This window comes from Trachemys scripta, chromosome 16 (genome assembly GCF_013100865.1).
Source record: "Trachemys scripta elegans isolate TJP31775 chromosome 16, CAS_Tse_1.0, whole genome shotgun sequence".
NCBI lineage: Eukaryota > Metazoa > Chordata > Testudines > Emydidae > Trachemys > Trachemys scripta.
This window is the reverse complement of record NC_048313.1, coordinates 21692338-21713343: the sequence shown is the minus strand read 5'-3', so window position 1 is coordinate 21713343 and position 21006 is coordinate 21692338. Positions and strand designations below refer to the sequence as shown.

The 21006-nt window shown below is 62.5% G+C and overlaps 1 protein-coding gene across 2 annotated transcripts in view; it reads left to right on the top strand.

The window, feature by feature from the left end:
- ITGA5 (integrin subunit alpha 5) overlaps nucleotides 1-19491 on the top strand; it is a 63181-nt gene extending 43690 nt beyond the window's left edge. For both annotated transcript variants that reach the window (XM_034792090.1, XM_034792089.1), the window contains exons 14-30: nucleotides 597-642; nucleotides 1260-1367; nucleotides 2936-2991; nucleotides 3937-4091; nucleotides 4399-4536; nucleotides 5407-5474; nucleotides 7008-7158; nucleotides 7572-7664; nucleotides 8490-8566; nucleotides 9004-9084; nucleotides 9453-9558; nucleotides 10001-10153; nucleotides 12898-12999; nucleotides 13587-13700; nucleotides 15430-15531; nucleotides 15860-15982; nucleotides 17107-19491. In XM_034792090.1, the coding sequence (XP_034647981.1) occupies nucleotides 597-642; nucleotides 1260-1367; nucleotides 2936-2991; nucleotides 3937-4091; nucleotides 4399-4536; nucleotides 5407-5474; nucleotides 7008-7158; nucleotides 7572-7664; nucleotides 8490-8566; nucleotides 9004-9084; nucleotides 9453-9558; nucleotides 10001-10153; nucleotides 12898-12999; nucleotides 13587-13700; nucleotides 15430-15531; nucleotides 15860-15982; nucleotides 17107-17190 (1757 nt within the window). In that variant the 3' untranslated portion in view covers nucleotides 17191-19491. The remainder of the gene's footprint in view (nucleotides 1-596; nucleotides 643-1259; nucleotides 1368-2935; nucleotides 2992-3936; nucleotides 4092-4398; nucleotides 4537-5406; nucleotides 5475-7007; nucleotides 7159-7571; nucleotides 7665-8489; nucleotides 8567-9003; nucleotides 9085-9452; nucleotides 9559-10000; nucleotides 10154-12897; nucleotides 13000-13586; nucleotides 13701-15429; nucleotides 15532-15859; nucleotides 15983-17106) is intronic.
- The last annotated feature ends 1515 nt before the right edge of the window (nucleotides 19492-21006 follow it).

Below are 21006 nucleotides of genomic sequence, written 5' to 3'. Positions count from 1 at the left end.
CGGGGTGGGGTCTGCTCCAGTGGAAGTGAGCAGGGAGCTCACTCCCCCCTGGAGCAGACCCTACTCCGTCCACCGGGCAGCGAGCTCCCTGCTCACTCCCCCTGGAGCAGACCCTACTCCGTCCACCGGGCAGCGAGCTCCCTGCTCACTTCCACTGGAGCAGACCCCACCCCGTCCCCCCGGCAGCGAGCTCCCTGCTCGCTCTCCCTGGAGCAGACCCCGCCTCGTCCCCCTGGCAGCGAACTCCCTGCTCACTCCCCCTGGAGCAGACCCCGCCCCGTCCCCCTGGCAGTGAGCTCCCTGCTCACTCCCCCTGGAGAAGACCCCGCCCCGTCCCCTTGGCAGTGAGCTCCCTGCTCACTCCCCCTGGAGCAGACCCCCATCCCCTTGGCAGCGAGCTCCCTGTTAGCTCCCCTCTGGCGCACATCTACCGTCCCCCTAGCAGTGAGCTCCTGCTCGCTCTCCCGGCACAGGGGACACACAGTGCTGATGGAGCCCTGCCCGTATGCTGCTTCCCCTTCTCTGTGGGCTCTGGCTCCTAGGGGTGCTGTCCTGCCGCGAGCTCCAGCTGATCTGTGTGTGTGTTTGCCCTGCAGACCTGATTGTGGGCGCATTCGGAGTGGACACGGCCGTGGTGTACCGGTAGGCGCTGTTCCTCTCTGTGGGCTTTCCTGAGGATTTGGGGGCTGGTTCCGGGAGCCCACACCGTGTGGGTCAGCAATGCCAGGTCTGCCCTCAGCCACGGGCTGTGGGAATCTAAAGGCACCGCTGCCCCAGCCCACCATGGTGTTTCTGCACACCAGGGCCCTGTGCCCACCTGAACTTCTGCCCCTGCCCCCGGCTGGAGGTTACCCAAGCGGCGGTCCTCTCCAGCCAGTTTGGAACCCCTTTGCTAGAGTGTCAGTAACATTGGGGGATGGCATGGGAGGCAGCCTGAGCCATGGGCATCCCCAGCTTTGGGTATGGTGGGGAGGGGAAGCGGCTGCTCCGGGGGATTCCTGGCCCAACTGGAGCAATCTGGAGCCAGATCCTCTCTGGTGTGAATGGCCCAGCCCCGGAGAAGCACAGGGCTGATTGAAGCCAGCCAGGGAGCCAGCCCCTCTGCAGGCAGAAGAGGCAGCGTCCAAGCTCTCTGGCCCCATTTCCCGCCACCCCTTCAGGGTCAGCCCAGGTCCCGACCCTGCTTCGGTCCCTCCAGGCTGTGAATGTAGCATGTGACCATCTTCCCTGTCGTTCCTGGCGCCTGCTGCCCTACACAGAGGCCGCCCCATCGTCTATGCCAGTGCCTCCCTCAACATCTTCCCCACAATGTTCAACCCTGAAGAGCGATCCTGCACACTGGAGGGCACCGACACCCACGTGGCCTGGTAGGTAACGCGCCCCCTTCGAGTCTGCCCTGCCGGCGGGGGGCGGAGAGCGCCGGGCGGGACTCAGGGCCTCCCTCCGGACAGGCGCCGCTTCCATAGGCTTGCCTGGCTGTGAGTCCTGGCTGAGGTGACTGGCTGTTGGGTTCTCCTTCTCTTCTTATCCTGCACAGCCATGTCTGCTGCCTCCCAGCCCAGAGGTGGCTGCACTGCAGCTTGGGGTGGCGGGGGGCGCATTCCCTGTGCGTACCGTGCACGAGACTCCGGCAAGGCAGACGGCCCCAGCCCCATCAGAGGGGCTATGCGGGTGGCGGGCGAATAGCGTCTGCTTTTAGCCTTTTTTATGAACTCAACTGCTGGAGCTGGGCTTACTGAAACACTGCCAGGAACTCAGCTCTGGGGGACCCCCCCGCAATAGACAGCTGGGTGTAACCCCATGTAGCTGGATGTGGTGTGTGTGAATTGCCCCCTGCGGCTCGTTGATCTCACTCCAGGGGGCTGTGGGGGGAATAGGGGGTTAATGTCCCCTGGAGCCTGCTGGGGGTTTGTTTATAGCAAGCTATTTATCTGTTGCTCAGCAACAGGGGCTGCTGGCCGCCTGCCCTCCCCTTCCATGAATGAGCGATTGTGAGGCACTTGCAACCGGCTGGAGGGAGCTGGGTGGCTGGAGGGAGCTGGGTGGCTGGCTGTCCCGGCTTGGGGGCGGCAGCTTCAGGCACTGGGTTGGGGGCGGATGGGGGGAGAAGGTGGGGAGGGGGATCGGCACTGTGGGTGGGGAGGGTTCAGGGGGGATCGGCATTACAAGGGGTAGGGCGGCAGGAATGCCTCAAGGGGCCAGTCAGGTGCTGCTCCTGATACCCTTCTGGGTTGTAGCAGCCCCCCACCCCCGCACCCTGGGAAGGATTTGACCTGAAGAATCCACTCACTCTGATTATGATCTTGCTCCCACCTCCCGGGGTTTGCTTGCCTTCTGTGTTAACTATTAACCGGGGCTTGCTGGTGGTAGCCGGCTCACAGCTGCATAGGGTAGGGTGCAAGATAGGGATAGGTCGGTAACTCCATGGGGGGCTGGAATCTAAGGGCTATTTGGAAGCAGGTGGGGCCCACCAGGAGGCCGCAGCCCTGGAGCTGTCACTGGCTCTGGGGTAACTGAAGATCCTGGGGTCTGGGTTCAGGGCAGCCTATGTCTGTGGCCATAGCGTAGTCCCGGCCCCCCCCCCCCCCCCCCCACATTCCCAGCCCTGCCAGTGACTCTGGCCGGATCAGTTCCCTGCTCTGTGCTCAGTTTCCCTGTTGCACCATGGGGAGGGCATCTCTCTCTCCCCACCTTCCCAGAGGGGTGGGTAACTAAGGGGAGGGCAGAGTGTGGGACTTGGGGTCAGGACTCCTACGCCACTGACCATCTGCACTGACAACGGGTTGCCGGGTCCGTGCAGGGCTCTCATGCCATTGCCCCCACGGTGGGTCAGCCCTGCCCCTGCGCTGGGTCTGGCAGAGCTCTGGCAGGCTCTGCCAGGTGTTGGCCTGCCCCAGGCCCATTGCATGTCTCTCTCTCTCTCCCGTCTCGGCAGCATAAACCTGAGCTTCTGCCTCAATGCCTCGGGGAAGCACGTGCCCGACTCCATCGGTGAGTAGCGAGCTCGGGCGCCAGTCAGAGCAGCCAGGAGCCCGGTGCTGTCCCCGATCTTCCCAGAATCCCCTGGTCTGGGGAGTCTCACTGTCCTGGGGCACTGGGGAGCCAATGGGGGCGTATCCATCCTACTGTGGGGTAGGTGAGCGAAGCAAGGTCAGGTCTTGGGTGGGAACCCAGGGGGAAGCACATACTGCTGTGGGTGAGTCAGTAGGGGGCGCTTGTCCCCCTAAGGGAAGGTAGCTTCACAGTTGAGGCATGATCCTACACTCAGCTATTCTGCTCCCTTGGGGCAAGTCATGAACCCACTTTCCCTGGGGGGTTGGAGCTCAGTTTGTCGCTGTTCATGAAGTGCTGGTAACTCACTGTCAGTCATTTATTATCTGATTGATTTCTGAACCCGTACCCCAGCATGGTGATGGGGCGCTGTGCTGCAGGGAGTGGGGTGGGGGCTCAGCAGGGGGCGCTCTCCCTACACAGTTGATGCTGACCCCAGTACCCCAGTGTGGCACTTGGGGACACTGTTGTATTTCAGATGAGATGTAACACAGGTCCTGGCTATTCGTGGGTATTAAAGATGCTCTGACCCGTTTTCCCGGGTCGGGGTGGCCTGTTTGGTGACCTGTGTCCTCGTTCAGTTCAAAACTTGGGTAATTTCTTTCTGTCTCTAAATTCCCCTTAATTCCAGTGGGACACAGGATTCAGCTTTACTTCCTAAACTGCTTTGTAAGGTTGCTGTGCGCTGTTAAACAGCTGCTGAGCCCCGCCCCAGAGCTGGCTGCATGTCAGTGGTGGATGAAGGGCTCCCTTCTGAGGCCAGCTGGTGCCTCTGTGAAGCGAGGGGGGAGTTAGTGGGGTGCTGCCGAGGCCTGGAGCCATGACTGCAGCACTTCCCTGGCCCTTGGGCTTTCCACTCACCCTGGCCTCTCCTCCCCCCAACAGGGTTCACTGTGGAGCTGCACCTGGACCACCTGAAGCAGAAGGGGGCCATCAAGAGGGCGCTGTTCCTGCAATCCCGCCAGCCCCACCTGGCGCAGACCATCCAGGTGCACAACGGAGCCCTAGAGGAGTGCAAGGAGATGAAAATTTACCTCCGGGTAAGTGGGGCCAGCCCAGCCGAGAGCCGCAGCCCTGCACTGGGGTGACCCACCTGATCCCCAGGGGGCGCAGAGCCAGCCCTCGCCTCCGAGGAGGGTACAGGGGGCTCGTTGGGGAGGCTGCCAGACCTGTGGTTCTCTCTGGCTTCCCAGCCCACGCTGCCCAGTGCCCCAGGCTCTTGCGGCCACGGAAGGTCTGCGCTGGTCAGGCTGCCATGGCAGTGGGGTGCCCCAGGGGTCCCGGCCAGCACCAGTCCTGGGCCGAGAGCCGCGTCCATGCTGCCCCTGAGCACTCTTCTCTCCCCAGAACGAGTCAGAGTTCCGCGACAAGCTGTCCTCCATCCACGTGGCGCTGAGCTTCGGCCTGGACCCGCAGGCCCCGGCAGACGCCCACGGGCTGCAGCCCATCCTCAACTACCTCACCAAGAACTACATCGAGCGCAAGGTGCCGGGGGGGCTGCTGCTGCCTCCCAGGGGGCTGGGGCCGCACTGCCCGGGCTCCTCTGTGGCGGGCGCTGAGGGCTCCCTGCGGGAGGCTGGCAGGCTCCTGGCTCTGCTCTGGTGGCAGGGCCTGGCCAGGGGTAGGGGAGCCCCAGCTTGGATCTCAGAGGCAGGGGGTTGCCAGCCTGGCTTTGTCAGCAGGGCCAGGCCCTGGGAGGGAGGGATCAAATCAGGACCCCCAGGGCCATTTCCCAGGGGCTTTTCTGCCTGCTGTGCCCCTGGGAGGTCCCCTGCAGCCAGTCTCATCGCGAGAAGGTGCCTCTCCCCAGGCCGCAGGCTCCTTAGCACCCCTCTTTGGAGCCCGCAAACCAGCACCCAGCTGCTCCCTGCCCTGTTCTGTCTCCGACTGGCCCTGGGGGTAGGGCAGGCAGAAATGGACAACCTCCCCTGCCCCCAGCGCTGCCATCCCCACCCCCAATCAGGGGCCGATGCATCAGTGGAAGTGATGGGGCCCAGGAGGGCAACGTGTGTGCACCAGGGGTCTTGGCTTTGTGGTCCCCCAGCTCTCTGTGGGGCCCTGGCTGGCTGTGCTGTGCCCACCCCTCTCCCTTCGTGCCCCAGGGACTGAGGGGCAGAGCGCGGGGGCAGGACTTTGAGTGCTAAGCTGGGCAGCTCCGTGGTCTGCACCAGGCTCTGGGGTTCACCCTGTGCCGCCCGGGGTGGGGGGCAGGCCTGGGGCATGGAGGGGGCATACCCCATGACCAAAAAGTATAAAGGGGTATAAAGACAGCAGGGGAGGGGGTACCCCATGACCAAGGGGCACAGGTTGGAGGGCTGCTCACACAGACCCTCACCCCTTCTCTCTGACCCCCAGGCCCAGATCCAGCTGGACTGTGGCGAGGACAATATCTGCGTCCCCGACCTGCAGCTCAATGTCTTTGGGTAAGGCTGGCGGGAGGCGCCTCGGGCAGGGGCGATGCTGGGGGGCATCTGCAGTGACCAGCTCAGAGCATGGGGTGAGCTGTGAGCAGCAGCCTGGCCAGGGGGAGCAGCCCTGCACTGGGGGGGTGTGGTCTAGCGGTGCTGGCTGGCAGAGACGACTGGTGCCTGCTGATAGCGGGGGGGCACAAGTTAAAGGTCCCTCCCCAAACAACTTGAGTCACACACACCCTCCCCGAGCCTGCAGGCTGGGAGCTAGGACTCCTGGGTTACATCCCTAGCCTCCAGCACCCTGCCCAAGGCTCAGCGAAGGGTCCATGCTGGGACCAGCGCTGAGGATGCGCTGGGAAGCCCGGGCCTACAACCCCCATCAGGCTGAGGGTGCAGAGGGCTGGGAGCGAGGATCAAGGCCAGTCGCCCAGGTGGATGAGCCTGGGGCACTGTGTGTGAGTGGGGCGGGGCAGGGCGGGAGCACAGTTAGGGCGAGGGAGGGTCTGCTAGCGCTGGGGGCAGTGCAGGGAGGGGGCCATGAGTGATGATGCTCCCCCGAGCTGGGTTTCTGGGCTGCACCTCCATCTTTTCTGGGTGCTTGCATGTGGCAGAGGCCCTGGGGAGTCTCTTTTCCCCACCACGAGGTGGGACTGTTCCTCAGGGCACCCGCTCCCTTGGGCTTTGGGGCAGGCCTGCCCAGATCTGGCTGGGACAGCGCAGGAGCGGTGTCTGGGGGGCATGGCTCAGGTACCCTACAGCAGGGTGCCAGCCCTCCCCACCAGCTTCCTTTCCTTTAACCTCCCTCCCTCTCCCCTCTCTGCTGCCCAGGGCACCCAGCAGCCGATGGTGCCCTGCTCTCTGGATCATGGGGTGTGAGAGGAGAGCTGCCCCCTGGGGGTGAGGCTGGGCAGTCCCCAGAGGCCCCAGGTCAGTGGGGTGGGTTGGGGATCATCCCTGTTTGGTGTGGGATGGGAACCCGGGGATGCTGCCCAGAGTGTCCCCCTTTGCTCTGGACCTGCTCCAGTTTCTCCCGGCCCCATGGGCCTGAGGTGGCTGGGTCTGGTGTGGTGCTCCCCCTCCTCCTGGCAAGGCCCAGATGTGGTGAGAGGAGGGCAGGAGCTGATGCCAGCCCCTCCCTCGCAGAGCTCTGAGCCCGGCCTGGAGTAAGCCCGTTGCAGTACCCCAGCTGCGTGGGCGACGTGACTCCCCCTCCCCCACACACATGGCCTAACGCAAAGCAGCTGCACCCGCATATGGAAGCCCTTAGCCTGGCACTGAGTGTAAGCAGAGCTGGGCGGAGCACAAGCAGTGCTGGCACAGCCGTGAGACTAGCAGGGCCACCCCCCACTAGCTAGTGAATGGGGGCTCTGGCTGGGCGGCGCTGTGCAGGCAGCAGGTAGACTGGCCGGAGCCCCTCGTCTGGCTGTGACCAGCAGGCGAGTCCTGGCCATGCCATGCCGGGGCGGGAGGGGCCGTGTCTCCAATTGTGGGCAGCGCCAAGGCCGGGATGTGCCCGCTGGTTCTCATGCCCGTTGTGCCCTGCAGGGAGCACAGCGTGGTATACCTGGGGGACAAGAACGCCCTGAACCTGACCTTCAACGCCCGCAACCGTGGGGAGGGTGGCGCCTACGAAGCCGAGCTCTACGTCATCCTGCCCACTGAGGCCGACTACTCCGGGGTGATCCGCAACCATGGGGTAGGTGGCAGAGACGCCTGGGGATCGGAGCACCCCGCGAACCACCTGGCTCACAGCTGGGCAAGGCCCTCTGCTCTGGGAGTGATGCAGGCTCCAGGGACATTGCTCCTGGCTGCTCCCTCGCAGTGCCGTGGGGCCCAAGTCCCTGGCTTGGGGCTGCGGCTCCTTGGCATGGGCCCCGCGGTGCTGGTCTGAGCCCCCGGAACAGGGTGGCCAGGCGTGTGCTGCCTGCTGTAAGGGGACCCCTGGGGATGGGACTCCTGCAGGGGAGCTCAGGAGTGCCCCCGCTCCCCACAGCAGGGTGGTCCGGGCAGAGGGCCCAGTATCTCCTCTCCCCTCCAGTCCCCCTCCCGTGCAGACCCCCTCCCCCTGCAGCCCTGCTCTGATCCCAGCTTCCTTCCTCTCCCCGACAGAACTTCACCAACCTGAACTGTGCTTACGAGTCGGTGAACTGGACCCGCATGGTGATCTGTGACCTCGGCAACCCCATGAAGTCGGGCACCAGTGTGAGTAGCTGTCCCACACCTGGAGCACCCTGGAAAGCTGGCCAGTGCAGCCCTCACTGGGCAGTGCCCTCTGCCCCGGGAGTGGCCACCTAACCGAGACCTGCTCTGCTGAGAGGCCGGGCAGGACTGCTGGGTGCCCTGGCACTGAGGCATCTGGCCATTTCCCGGGGGCATTGGGGAGGGGTAGGTGTTGGGGTGCCAGGCCTGGGGAGGCCCCTGGGTGTGGTTGGGTGCTAGGGTGGGTGGGTGACTGGGGGAGCTGGGGAGTGGGGCTGGGACGGTGGGGTGCCAGGGCTGCAGGGGGCTGGGGCAGGCAGGGAATGGGACTGGGATTTCCCTTTGTCCCCGGTAAATCTGCTGCTGGGAGTTGCCAACCACCCCAGGAGGGCGACTCATCACAGTCCTAGCCAAGGCCAGCAGGGGTGTCATTTCCTCGGGTTTTCCCTGCATGTGTTGGAGTTGCTGAGGACCCAGCTCCCCCATATGATGTGCGCAGGGGCCAGGGGCACATCAGGGGCGGACAGGGAGCTGAGCTGTCATGGGGCAGGGGGCACATCGGGGGAGAGAGGAGGGCAGGGAGCTGGGCTATCACAGGGCAGGGGGCACATCGGGGGAGAGGGGAGGGCAGGGAGCTGGGCTGGCAGGGGGCACATCAGGGGGAGAGAGGAGCGCAGGGAGCTGGGCTGGCAGGGGGCACATTGGGGGAGAGGGGAGGGCAGGGAGCTGGGCTGTGACGGGGCAGGGGGCACATTGGGGACGGATGGGGAGCTAGGTCCTTCCAGGGAGCTGGGAGAATAGAGCCATTAACCCTCCTCTGTCCCTCAGCTCTGGGGGGGCCTGCGCTTCACCGTCCCCCATCTTTGTGACAAGAAGACCATCCAGTTTGAGTTCCAGATCCGGAGGTAATGCCAGGCATCCCCATCCCCTCCCTTCCCCCACATGCACTCTGGGACCTGCCCCCCCTAGCTATGGGGTGGGGTCAGGGCTCCCCACTCCCATAGCCCCATTGCTCCCTCAGGGAGGATCCCAGGCTGGGCCACTCCCACGCAGGAGCCCAGATGCACCCAGTGCTTAATTTGCAATGAAAGAGGTGCTGAGGCTCAAGCAATTTTTTTACATTCTTAACTGATGTGGCAAGTCCAGAGGTGCCGGGGCTCTGACCGGCCAGGCCCAGAGGTGCCGGGGCTCTGACCGGCCAGGCCCGGAGGTGCCGGAGCTCTGACCGCGCAGGGGAGCAGGGAGTGGGCCGTACATGGGAGCAGGCCATCCCATGCAGGGAGCCATGCGGGAGGCATTAGGGAGCCGGGCTGCTCTGTGACGCACTCTGCTCTCTCCACAGCAAGAACGAAAACAACTCCCGCAGCGAGGTGGTGGCGTTCCCGCTGCGCGTCGAGGCCTCCGCCAGGGTCTCCTCCCACGGGTGAGTGCGCCCAAGCCCCAGCCTCCCTGAAGGCCCTGCAGTGCCACAGCCCTGAGCCAAGGGGGCCTGGCCTTGGGCGGGGGGGAGGGGGGGGCCAGCACTCAGCTGGTCCTGCTAGCTGCTCATTTGTAGCCCCCCAGTGCCCCTCCAGAAAATGGCCTCCTCCCCCAGTCACTAATTCACATCCCGCCCAGGCCGGCAGGGAAGCCATGGCCCAGCTGTGGCTGTTCTGTGGCCCCTGCATGACACGAGCTCAGCAGCTCTCAGCGCAGATCGCCAGTGGCCCCTCGCTGCAGAGGCTGTCTGCAGAGGCTGTGGGGACTGATCCCCAGGGCCAGCAGCCAGTGACCATCTGTGCCTACCTGCAGGGTCTCCAAGCCTGAGGCCGTGTCCTTCCCCGTCTCGGGCTGGAAGCCTGGCAGGAGTCCGGAGAAGGAGCAGGACGTGGGCCCCGAGGTGCAGCATGTGTATGAGGTGGGTGTCATGCGCAGCACAGCTCCCCTGGCTGGCAGCATCGGGGCAGGGAGCAGCGCCATCCCCCCTGCAGGCTGGGTAGGATCAGTCCAATCTTCCAGCCCCTCTTCTGGGGGATACCGGGGGGCCAGGGGGCCAGGACAGCTTGGAGAGGGGGGTTCTGTGGGGCCAGGATGGGAGGAGAGGGGCTGCCTGATCGGGAGGCCCTGGGGGCCCATACTGAGAGGGGATGTTTGGGGGGGTGCACACTCCACCGGGGCACTCCGTCCAGGCCAGCTGGAATGTCCCACTCCCTGCTTTCTCCTCTCCTCTTGCCTGGGGGTCATGGGCACCGAGGCCACTGCACAGCCAGATGGGCTGCCCCATTCCCGGTGAGCCCGGCACCCCGTGGGACACTGCAGACTGGGGCACAGACCCTCCCTTTCCCTCTCCCCCCTTGCAGCTGGTGAATGAGGGTCCCAGCACCATCAGCCACGGGGTCCTGGAGCTGAGCTGCCCTATGAGCTTCCAGGGGAAACCGGTGATGTACGTGACCCGCTACTCGGTGCCGGCCAACTGCACCTCCAGCCAGCCCGTCAACCCATTGAAGCTGCAGGTAACTGGGACAGAGGGCTGGCCCCGGGCAGGGCGAGCCTTTGTGTGCTGCGATGGGCTGGGGCTCTCCACAGTTCCCTCACCACCCTGTCTGCACAGGGTCCCATGGGCCCAGGGTGACATTCGCAAGGTTGGGCCAGCCACGTGCTGAGTCGGGGTTTCCAGGGGCTGGCAGTTGGGTGGGGGTTGGAGTTTGTTTCAGGAATCACAAAAATTAGTGAGTTGGGAGGGGCAAGCACAGAGGAGGTGAGAACTGCTGGGAAACCTGCTAATGCCCCAGACCCGACCCAACCCGCAGCCCCTGCTCTAGCAATGACCAGGGCCGGCTCCAGGCACCAGCCCACCAAGCATGTGCTTGGGGCGGCGCCTGGAGGGGGCGGCGCAGCGGGGCCCCAGCCGGGCTCGCCGCCTTCCCCCCGGCGCTCTGGCCACCGGGGGCTCTCCACCCTCCCCCGGGCGCTCTGGCCGCCGGGGACTGCGGAGAGTCCCGGCCGGGCTCGCCGCCCTCCCCGCCCGGCTCTCTGGTTGCCGGGGAGAGCAGAGAGCCCCGGCCAGGCTCAGCGCCCTCCCCTGCCACGGTGCCGGGGGGGGGGAAGGGGGCGGCTAGGCAAAAATGTCAGATCCGGCCCTGGCAACGACCAATGGAGCTGAATTGTGTCGTGTGTTTCTGTGAGGGGGATGCCGTCCCATGCCCCTTCCTGGCTCCTGTTGCCGTTGTCGCTTCGTCTGGAGCGGCTCATGACAGTGAGTGCCAAGTCAGGGCAGACTGTCAGCAGGGCAGACGCCCCAAGCGGGTGGTATGTTCTGTAATTTGATTTCACCAAGCCAGTAACAACTGTGAACTGGATCGCTGTACCAGCCTTACCATGGAGTCACAGACCGTCCCCTGAAACACTCCAGTCTGTCTTGCCACTGGACTTAATGATCACACACACCAAAAATCACACCACATTCAGGTTGCGTCCAGTCCCAGAGACCAGTCACTTACCCCAGATCAACTGGTGTTCTAGCTCCTCCTCCAAAGACAACAGCTGTAGCCAGTTCTTTACTTAGCTGTCTAAACGTTTATTAATTAGGAAAAAGCAATAAGAGAATTATTTACAGGTTAAAGCAAGCAAACGTACACACCCCATGAGTTACCATCTCAGTCCTAAGAGTGATAGAATTGTAGTGATCTGTCTTTTCCAAGTGTCTTTGAATCCCCTGGGGATCTCTGGCCTCAGTTTAGAGTATCTGGCCAGAGTTCAAACGGCCAAAAAGATGCTTTTTCTTCTTGTCAGGAATGTTTATTCCCTTCCCCCAGAGTTCAAGATGATGGGATGAGTCCAGGTGCATGTCTCCTTTCCTGGGTGAAGGTGCAAAGTCTTTTGTCTCTGACGTACCCCAGTGGTTTGTCTGGTGTCTATTGGCAGTTTCAAAGCAAACACTTTTACATTACAGAGCAGACACTGAAATCTTACCTTATACCATGGGACCCAGACATTATCAGTGAGATGAATACATTATTCCTGGGGCAATTCTGCGCCAAAAAAAATAAAGTTCTGCACACAATATTTTAAAATTCTGCAAATTTTATTTGTCAAAATAACACAGTATAATCAGATTAGTTCTAATATTTTGGTAATTTATTCCAAAATACCTGTCAGCATTTCCTGAATGTTTTTTGACAAATAGTTGCCTTACTAGGCATATTAATACAGAATTTTGAGTAATAATTCATTTAAACTACAATACAGAACTGTATTTCCTGCCCTCCTCAGAAGCAGTGCAAAGGCTGGGGGGAGTCGGGGTAATAGAGGAGCTGAGGGGGATGGAAGTAATTCCTGGGAAAGAGCCTGGGTGTGAACTTGGAGGGTTGTTAGGTGTGGGTAGGAAAAGTATGGAATAGGGTTTTTTCTGGGGATAAGGAGGATTGTTAGGGAGCCTTCCCCATGCAGACACTGGCTGACCCCTTCCCCCCATGTGTCCCTGCACCGTTTGTCCCCCATGTGTCCCTGCACCCTTTGTCCACATGTGTCCCTGCGCCCTCACTCAGCCACCCCCACTCCCATTCAGCCCCTGCTCCAGTCTTCCCCCCCCACTAGCCCATCTAAATCCCACCCAGCAGCCCCATGTGCCACACATTGTCCATCCCCCCATAACCCATGCCTCCTGGCCTGGCCCCATAAGGCAGGGCACTGGAGGAATGCAGCCTCTTCTCTTCCCTATCTGCAGCTGGGGCTGCTCCTGCCTGGGAGCAGCTGCTCTGTTCTCGTGCCACAGCGGCCCCTGGTTCTCGTGCCACAGCACTTCTCAGCAAAATGTATTTTATGCTGAGAAAAAAAATCTGCGCGGCACATGAATTCTGTGCATGTGCAATGGCGCAGAATTCCCCCAGAAGTAATACATGCAGCAACATACAAGCATTTCATAGAGTCTAGACACTAAAAACATTCTTATAAGACTAATAACTATTTTGAGCAAAACTAACGTACAGGTGACCTGGTCTGGTCTCCAGCTACAAGGCCGTCAGTTAGTGCCTGCAGCCTGGGCAAGGGCTGGCATCTCTCTTGCAAGGGTCACAGCTGGATTGCAGTCAGAGGGGTTGGCAGCTGTGGGGCAGGTCAGAAGTGCTTGCCTTTACTAGTGGGGGTGGGATTTAACACTGGCCTTGCAGGCCTGGCATCCCCACCCTGCCCCTCCCTTACACAGGGCACATGGGGGGCCACGCTAAGGTGACTGACTCTCCTTGGAATGTGTTCGCAGCTAGAGAAGAATCCCACCACCTCTCCCAGCCCGGAGCAGCATTACCTACAGAGATGGGACGCGGCACGGAGCAGTGGGGCCTCCGGGAGCCCCCACACCCTGGTCAGTGCTCTCTGAAGTCTGCACACCCCAGGCCAGGGGTCGCTGATCTCCGCGTGCAGCTGCGCCTAGGGTGCCCTGTGACTGCTGAGGGCACAGTGCACAAGAGTCAGTCTCTGCTCGGCCCTGGGTGTTGAGAGTCATCAATCAACACCCACTCCCCAGGGCCTACGGGCCTGGCACGCATGGGCAGAGTGTTACCCGTGTCCTTGCCCTGTTCTAATTCAGGAGCATTTGGTGCACCCAGTCCCCTGCCATTGCACCTGGATTCAGATACTTCTCCCATTCCCACGCAGCACTGCTGTGTGCTGTCCCACCCCAGAGGTGGCTGCATTCTGGTTCTGCCACTGCTACCAGCCTCCTTTTCCATGCAGAGTCTGGCGCCAGCAATGGTCGCTCTGCCTTTCAGAATGCCGAGGCCAACCCCAGTCATTGGGCTGGGCTGTCTCTGCCCAGCCCCCATTCCTAGGGCTGCTTCCCAGTGGCCGCCGGTGTCCCAAGGTCTAATGTTGGAGATGGTCACTTCTATTCTGCTGGGCCCCAACCCCTGCTGTGTCACTGACCCTCTGTCCAATGGTCTCTCCCCACAGAAGTGCCCCGAGGCCGAGTGCTTCCAGCTGACCTGCCAGGTGGGGACGCTGCAGAGGCAGCAGCGGGTCAGCCTTTGGCTTTACTTCCGGATATGGGCCAAAACTTTCCAGCAGGTGAGTGCTGCTCTGCCCCCTCCCACCTCCATCCCCCAGCTCCCTGCCCCCAGGGCAGCCATGTCTGGGAGGCCCCACACATGCTCCCCATGCGGGCCTGGTCTGGGGCCTCAGCTTTCCTGTCAGCAGGGGCCTCCTGCGTCGCTGTCTGTCCCCCAGGGCTGCCAGCCCTTTTTAGCACGTCAGTCCTCTCCAGCTCTGGGTGTCTGCGTGGCTCCCCGTATGCCAGTGTTTGGCAGGCAGGGGGTGGGGCTCCCCTTTCCCTGCTCTGAGCAGGTGGGCTCCGCCGTCTGCCTGTCTGCACGGAGGCCCCACGTTGCAGCTCCCATTGGCTCAGCCCTGCCCTGGGGTCTCTCTAGGATTCTCCCCCACCCCCCAGGGGAGCCGTGACCTGGATTGCAGCAATGTGCGGGTGGCACATGGCACCAGCCTGCCCAGCCCCTGAGTAATCCCCAGCAATGCACCTGCCTGCTCAGCCCCCACCAAGGCCCCCAGCAAAGCACCGGTCTGCCCGGCCCCCCAGCAATGCACCTGCCTGCCCAGCCCCCCCCCAGGCCCCCCAGCAATGCACCAGCCTGCCCAGCCCTCTCCCAGGCCCCCAGCAATGCACCTGCCTGCCCAGCCCAGCAATCCCCAGCAATGCCCTGGCCTGCCCAGCCCCACAGCACGCGCCAGCTGGGCTCCTTTCTGCCAGCCTGTGTCCAGATGTGAGGTGATATCACCACCTGGTGACCATCCCAACGCCTGCACTCTCCCAGGTCCATTGCCCGTTGCAGCCACAAATTCACATCTGTTTGCCCAGGACAGAGCCCACAGTCCCCTGACTGCAGCCTGGTCAGCTCGTCCTTTCCCTTCTCCTAACCGGAGCCGGGATCCCTTCGCTGTGACTGCGTCTGGAGTCACCCGTCGCAGCTCTTTCCGGTGCGGCGCCAGCCCTGCCGTTGTGGCAGCCCCAAGGCTGGGAGCTTAGAGCTGAGCTGGAGCTGTTGCGTGCTGCCCTTGGTGCCTGTCGGGCCTTTCCAGCCAAGCAGGGTCAGTCCTGGTCAGTGCTGAGCTGGGAGACTGGCAAAGAGCACCCAGGGTGTGCAGGAAGCACTGGGGTCTGCTCTCCCCTTACTCAGTGCTGACCCCAATGCAGCATGAGGGGGGGCTATGCTGCAGTGTGCGTGCCCCCAGGGTGGGTGCTGCGGGGGCAGGTTGGGTGCCAGGGGGTGGGGGGCTGACTGGGGGTAGTGGGGGAAAGGTGTAAAACCGGGGCCATTCTGGTGGAGACTCAGGGCACCAGCCCTGCTGGCCTGGCCGCTGGGGCTGCTCCAAATGCCCTGTGGTTCCAGCTAACTGCAGGATTCTTCTCCATGCCGTGCCCTGCCCTGTGGGGTGGGTCATCTCCCCACCCCAGAGGTAGCTGCATCTTGCAAAGCCCCTCCAGGGCTGTTAGCTGATCTCTGTGTTACCAGCTCCCACGGGGCTTACTGGACCTGAGGCCGACAGAAGCAAATTGTCCCAACATCTGGGCCATGCGTGAGCTCCAAGGGCTGATTGCTGGCAGTGACCAGCGCTGTCCTGAGCCAGCCCTCGCCCAGCCGCGCCGTGGCGCCCGCCCTCGCCCAGCCGCGCCGTGGCACCCGCCCTCTCCCCGCGGCCCTCGCCCAGCCGCGCCGTGGCACCCGCTACTCTCCAGAATCTGTTGCTGTATGTTGCCAACCTGCCCTTCTGGGTTTCCCTGCAGAAAGAGAACCAGCCCCAGGCCCTGCAGTGCGAGGCCGTGTACCAGGTCCACAGGATGCCCTACAAGATCCAGCCCCAGGATTACCCCAGCGAGGCCTTAAAGGTCAGTGGCTGCCCGTGGGCCATGCAGAGCAGGTGGGGCTGAGGGGGACACACAGGGGACGCCTGGGGCAGAGTCAAAGCCCAGCCCAGTCCCAGGTGAGAGGAGCCTGTGGCAGGACCCCCCCACCCCCCCCGGCCCAGTGACTGGCTGAGTGTGTGTGGGAGAGCTCCTTACCCTGCCGCTCTAGGCCGGTCAGCTCTCTGGGCCTGACTGCTCAGCTCTGGGAGCCCAGGGGGTCAGGAGAGCAGGCTGCTGCAGGCAGGGGGGAGCAGAAGGGGTGGGGGGAGCCCAGCCCCCGGCGGCTGTCTCACTCTCACAGCGTTGGCAGGTGTCCACGGCGATTCAGTGGGTGAAACCGGAGAACAGCCACGGGGTCCCGCTCTGGATCATCATCCTGGCCATCCTGCTGGGGCTGCTGCTGCTGGCACTGCTCATCTACGTGCTGTACAAGGTGAGTGCACGGGGCCGGGAGCGGCGGGGTTGGAGCTGGAGAGCACCTGGGCTGGGGTGAGGGGGTGCCCGGCAGCCTCCGGAACCAGCCCTGGGAGCACAGGCCTGGCTGTCCCCCACAGGCATGCTGCACCGGGGCCGGCAGGCGTCCCTCCGCTCAGCAAGGCTCACTGCAACATGGGCCATCAGTGCCAGCTTCCCCGGGCATGCAGTTGGGGAGCAGGCACTTCTCACTGCCCATGGGCATCCGTCCCTCCCCAGGCAGGGAGCAGGCACCAGCACCATGCAGGTCCTGAGCCAGCCAGCTGGGGTCTCAACCCCTGTGAACATCCACCAGCATCTGGTGTGGGGCCTGCCCTCTGTGAGGAGAGAGCTCTCCACAGGCTGGGCTAGAGGGGCAGTGCCAGGGTGGGGCGATGCCAGCACGGCAGGCAAGGGTCTCCCAGAAATAACTCCACCCAGGACTGGAGTTACAGCTCTGTAGCTTGGGGATCCGTGGTTGGGGGGAGGGCTGGGAGTCAGGACTCCTGGGTTCTATGCCCAGCTCTGGTGGGGAAGTGGGGTCGAGTGGCTGGAGCAGGGGGCCTGGGAGACGGGGCAGGCACTCTCTGGGCCATTGGGGAGCGCTGCTGATGCCAGTTGTCACAGAATGTGGGGGAGTCAGGGCCCTGCACCCCTCTCTTCCTGCGATTCACCGTGACTCTCAGCCAGCCAGTAAAACAGAAGGTTTATTAGATGACAGGAACACAGTCCCAAGCAAAGCGTGTAGGTACAACCAGAACTCCTCAATCAAGTCCTTCTGGGAGGTTTAGGGAGCTTAGCCCCCAGCTTGGGGTTCCCTGCGTTGCACCACCCAGCCCAAACTGAAACCAAACCCAAAACTCCTCCAGCAGCTCCTCTCTTCCCCCCTCCCCCCAGCTCCTCCTCTCCTTTGTTCAGTTTCCCGGGCAGGTGTTATTTCTCCCAACCCCCCTCCTGGCTCAGGTTACAGCTCAGGTAGCTTCCTTCAAGGGAAGTCCCACATCCCCACTGCAACCCCCCTGCAACATTCCCAGGTCAAATCTGCCTGGCTCCCTGCTGCCTTGTGCGCTCACTGCCCTGCCTCTCTGCCTCTTGTCTCTGCAGCTGGGGTTTTTCAAACGCTCCCTGCCCTACGGCACGGCCATGGAGAAGGCTCAGCTCAAGCCACAGGCGGCCTCTGAGGCATAGCGGGGCCAGGGCCGCCCGGCTGCTCTACGCGTCTGGGCTCTGTCTGTCTGTCTGTCTTGTTTGCTTTTGCCGGCGTGGCTGCCTCAGAGCGGCATCGGAGAGGGGCGGCGCGGCCTGGCACAGCAAGGATGGGCTGCTCCCAGCAAGCTTGCCAATGGGGCAGAGACAGACCCAAGGAAGCCCCACCGTGGGGGGCCATGAGTTGAGCTCCCAGGACTTCAGCAGCAACTGGAGAACGCCCTGCCTGCTCTGTGCCCATGGGGGTGGCATCTCTGCCTCCCCTCGGCACCAGACCCTGGCAGCCGCCCACTGCCCTCTGCGGGCGCCTCAGCGGGTCAGATGCTGAGGGCTGCGCTCTTCAACCATGGGCAATACTTGAAGGCTGCTAGGAGGCCCTGCTGGGCTCTGCGGAGCCGTGGACTCCTCCCGCGGCACAGCGTGAAGTGCCGTCCCGCTGTCCGGCCGGCCGGTGTTGGCACAGGGTCGTGGAGTCTGAACTGGACAGTTTACAAGCTGCCCGTCCACTCAGACATGCCGGAGCTAGGCCGGACAAGCACAATCGCCCCATGCAGCCACTGCCATGGAGCTGGGTGGGACTTCCTGCCTTCCCCAGCCCACTTCCTGTCTGAGGCAGCTCCCCCGAGGACATGATGGACACTTCCAGCCAGAGGTTCTCGGGGCCACACTCAGCAATGCCAAAGATTGCAGCATAGGAAGCCGAAGCCATGGCCCGCCAACTGCGCCTGCGCCAGCCCTGAGCTCGCAGCCTGGCAGGTGGGGCAGGGCGGCCCCGGGGCTACGGCCAGGATTCTGGGCTCTAATTTAAAGTCTCTCCAAGTGCAATAAACCCTTCGACGTCAGTATTAATCTTCTTAATTATGATCAGGAATTTTCTCGTGTGGTTGGAGGTCTGGCCCAGGTGCTCCCCGCTTTGCACTGACCCCACGCTGTAGGGCCAGCCCCCTCCCCCGCCCCATACCCCCTCCCCTCCAGCCCCGCTCGCAGTGTCTCTAAGTTATTATGTTATGTCTCCTGTCTGAAATCCAGGGGTGGCCCCGAGCTGGCCCTGCGCTGCCCTCCAACGCTGGCCCTCAGGGATGGCCAGGCTGCATTGGGCGCAGCCTGGCAGGACCCCCATGGAGAGCGCTGGGTTTTGCCTGGCATTCCTGTGCAGCTACCCGCAGTCTGAGCAGACTCCGCCATGGAGAGGGGGTGCTAGAGCAGCCTCCTCTGCGGGCTCTGCCCCATTGCCCCCTGGGCAGGCTGCCCCACGCACTGGTGCCTAGCCGGGTACCTGGTCTCGCTCCCAGAGGGCACTTGCTATTGAACTGGCCCTCGCCGTTCTCGGGGGAGGGATGTCTGAGGGGGCACGGTGTGGACAGGGCAGCTGTTGCCCTAGTGGACCAGCCCAGATGCCAGCAAATAGGACAGCCAGGCTGCTGAAAGGACCGGGCCGGGAGCTACCGTGCAGCTAGACCCTCGCCCGGAGCCCCCATCCCGTCATTGGGATCCCGGGCAGCGCACCCTTCTCAGGGCTGGGAACCCCTCGCTCTGCCAGGCTGAGCCAGAGCCCTGGCTCCTGACCCTACCTCCCCCAGGGCCGGAGAGGCTCAGATGAGACTGAAGCTTGAGCTGTAACTCGTGCTCCCGCGGCCGTTCAGGGGTCCAAGTCGGGCCCTAGGTGCCCCAGGGCCCGAGAGCTGGCTAAGTGGGGGCCGAGTCTTCATTCCTCTCTCCTGCAGACCATGGGCAGGGGACCGAGGGTGGGGGGTGCTGGGGGTGGGGCTCTTGCAGCTGCTGGCTTCTCACTGGAGCGTGGCCCACGGCCACTCCCAGGGCACGTGCAGCAGCTGAGAGTCGAAATTGCACTACAGCCAGCAGCCCCTGCCCAGCCGGGGCGGGGGAGGGTGTCCTCTTCTTGGTATTTATCCTTCCACTTTATATTGGCTGTTCCAAACAGCCCCCCATGGGGTCAGATCCCAGCTCAGGAGGCCAGAGCCCTGGTGCCCCTTGGTGCTGTGTACTGGGGGGACAGTCCTTGGGACTGGGGCTCTCCCCATGGCGGACACTTTCCCCTCTTTGTTCTGTGTTGATTTGCTGTTGGTTTGAGAGAAGGGGGGTGAAGGGTTGGAAATTTTTGGTGAAAAACAGGTCATTCCCCCCCCCCCCTCCGCTCAAGGGAAAGTGAGCAGGGGGTGGGGGAGCTGATGTCACTAATTGGTTGGGGGGTATCCAGCTTCCTGCCTCAGGGAGGCGCTCATTCTCTATTGTTATTTTATTATTAAATGTGTTCTAAAGACCCTTCCTCGCCTGGTCATTGATGGCTGCGCCTTGGTCGCGATTAGTGGGTGCGAGCAGCATGGCGTGCACTGGAGAGAGGGAGAAAGGATGGGACCTGTGTGTGTGTGCCTGTGTGCTTCTCTGCCTCCTGCTGGTCAGGATGGGACCTGTGTGTGCATATGCACCAGTGCCCCCTGCTGGAGCACATGGGACTGGTGTGTGCTCCTGCCCCCTGCTGAACAGGATGGGACTTATGTGTGCGGCTGCATGTGCTACTCCCCGGGCTGGAGAGTGTGGGACCTGTGACGCCGTGTGCACCAGCCACACAGCATCCCCGGCTCCCTGAACAATCCACGTGGGGGGAGAGGAACCTAAGAACAAGCTCCCCAAACGTCAGCCCGCCAATCAGCTAAGCCAGCCAATAGCAGAGACCAGCGAGGGCAGGGGGGTCCTCTCAGGTGCCCAGATCCAGGCTGCAGGGGGCACCTCTCTCTGCTGGCCACTGCCCAGAGCCCCTCTCCTGGAGTCCAGCCCCAAGCCGGGTCTTGCGTGAACAGCAGCAGCACATGCATCACTCCAGCTTTTAACCCTCAGCCCCAGGGCTTTGCACATTCACCCTGGATGTGGGAGACCCTGGTTCAATTCCCCGCTCTGACAGGGACGCCAATCCCATTCCTTCTCCCCATCACCCAGGTGAGGGTCCTAGCCCCTGGGCTATGGGGTATTCAGGGTGCTCTCAATCTCCTCCCCACTCTACAGCCCAGTCACTCAGTGCACTCACCTGGGCAGTGGGACATCCCTGTTCAAATCCCTTCCCATCAGGCTGAGGGGGTCTCCTACAGCACCGGTGTGTGCACTAGGCTAAAGCTTAGATCTCCTACAAATGTAGGGCTGGAAGGGCCTTGAGCTGCCAGCTAGCGCAGCGCCCAGCTGAGGCAGGACCAAGGGAATCAGGGCCGGCTCCAGGGTTTTGGCCGCCCCAAGCAGCCAAACAAAACAAAAAAATTCGTCGGGAGGTCCTTCGCTCTGAGCAGGTCCTTCGCTCTGCCGCCAAACAACTGGACGTGCCTCTCCTCTCCGAAGTGGCCGCCCCAAGCACCTGCTTGGTAAACTGGTTCCTGGAGCCGGCCCTGAAGGGAATCTAGATCTTTCCTTTCGAAACCTTCCATCCTTTTTGTTAGTGTGCTCTGGACTATCCTGTTTGCATATTTTCTGAAGTGCAGCACCCAGAACTGGACACATGACTCCAACCGAAGCCTCACCCATCCGAGCAGAGCGGGACAGTCACCTCCCGTGTCTTACATACAACACTTCTGTTAATACGCCCCAGAACAACATTGGCTCTTTCCCAACTGCATCGTGGTGCTGACTCCTATTCAACTTGTGATCCACGCTAACCTGCAGGCCCATTGCAGCGGTATCACCACCAAGAGTCTTCCTTCCTAAGTGAAGTACTTTTGCTCCTGGGGAAATTCTGCACCACTGCAGACGTGCATCATTCACGAAAAGACATTTCTGCCCAAGAAGTGCTGCAGT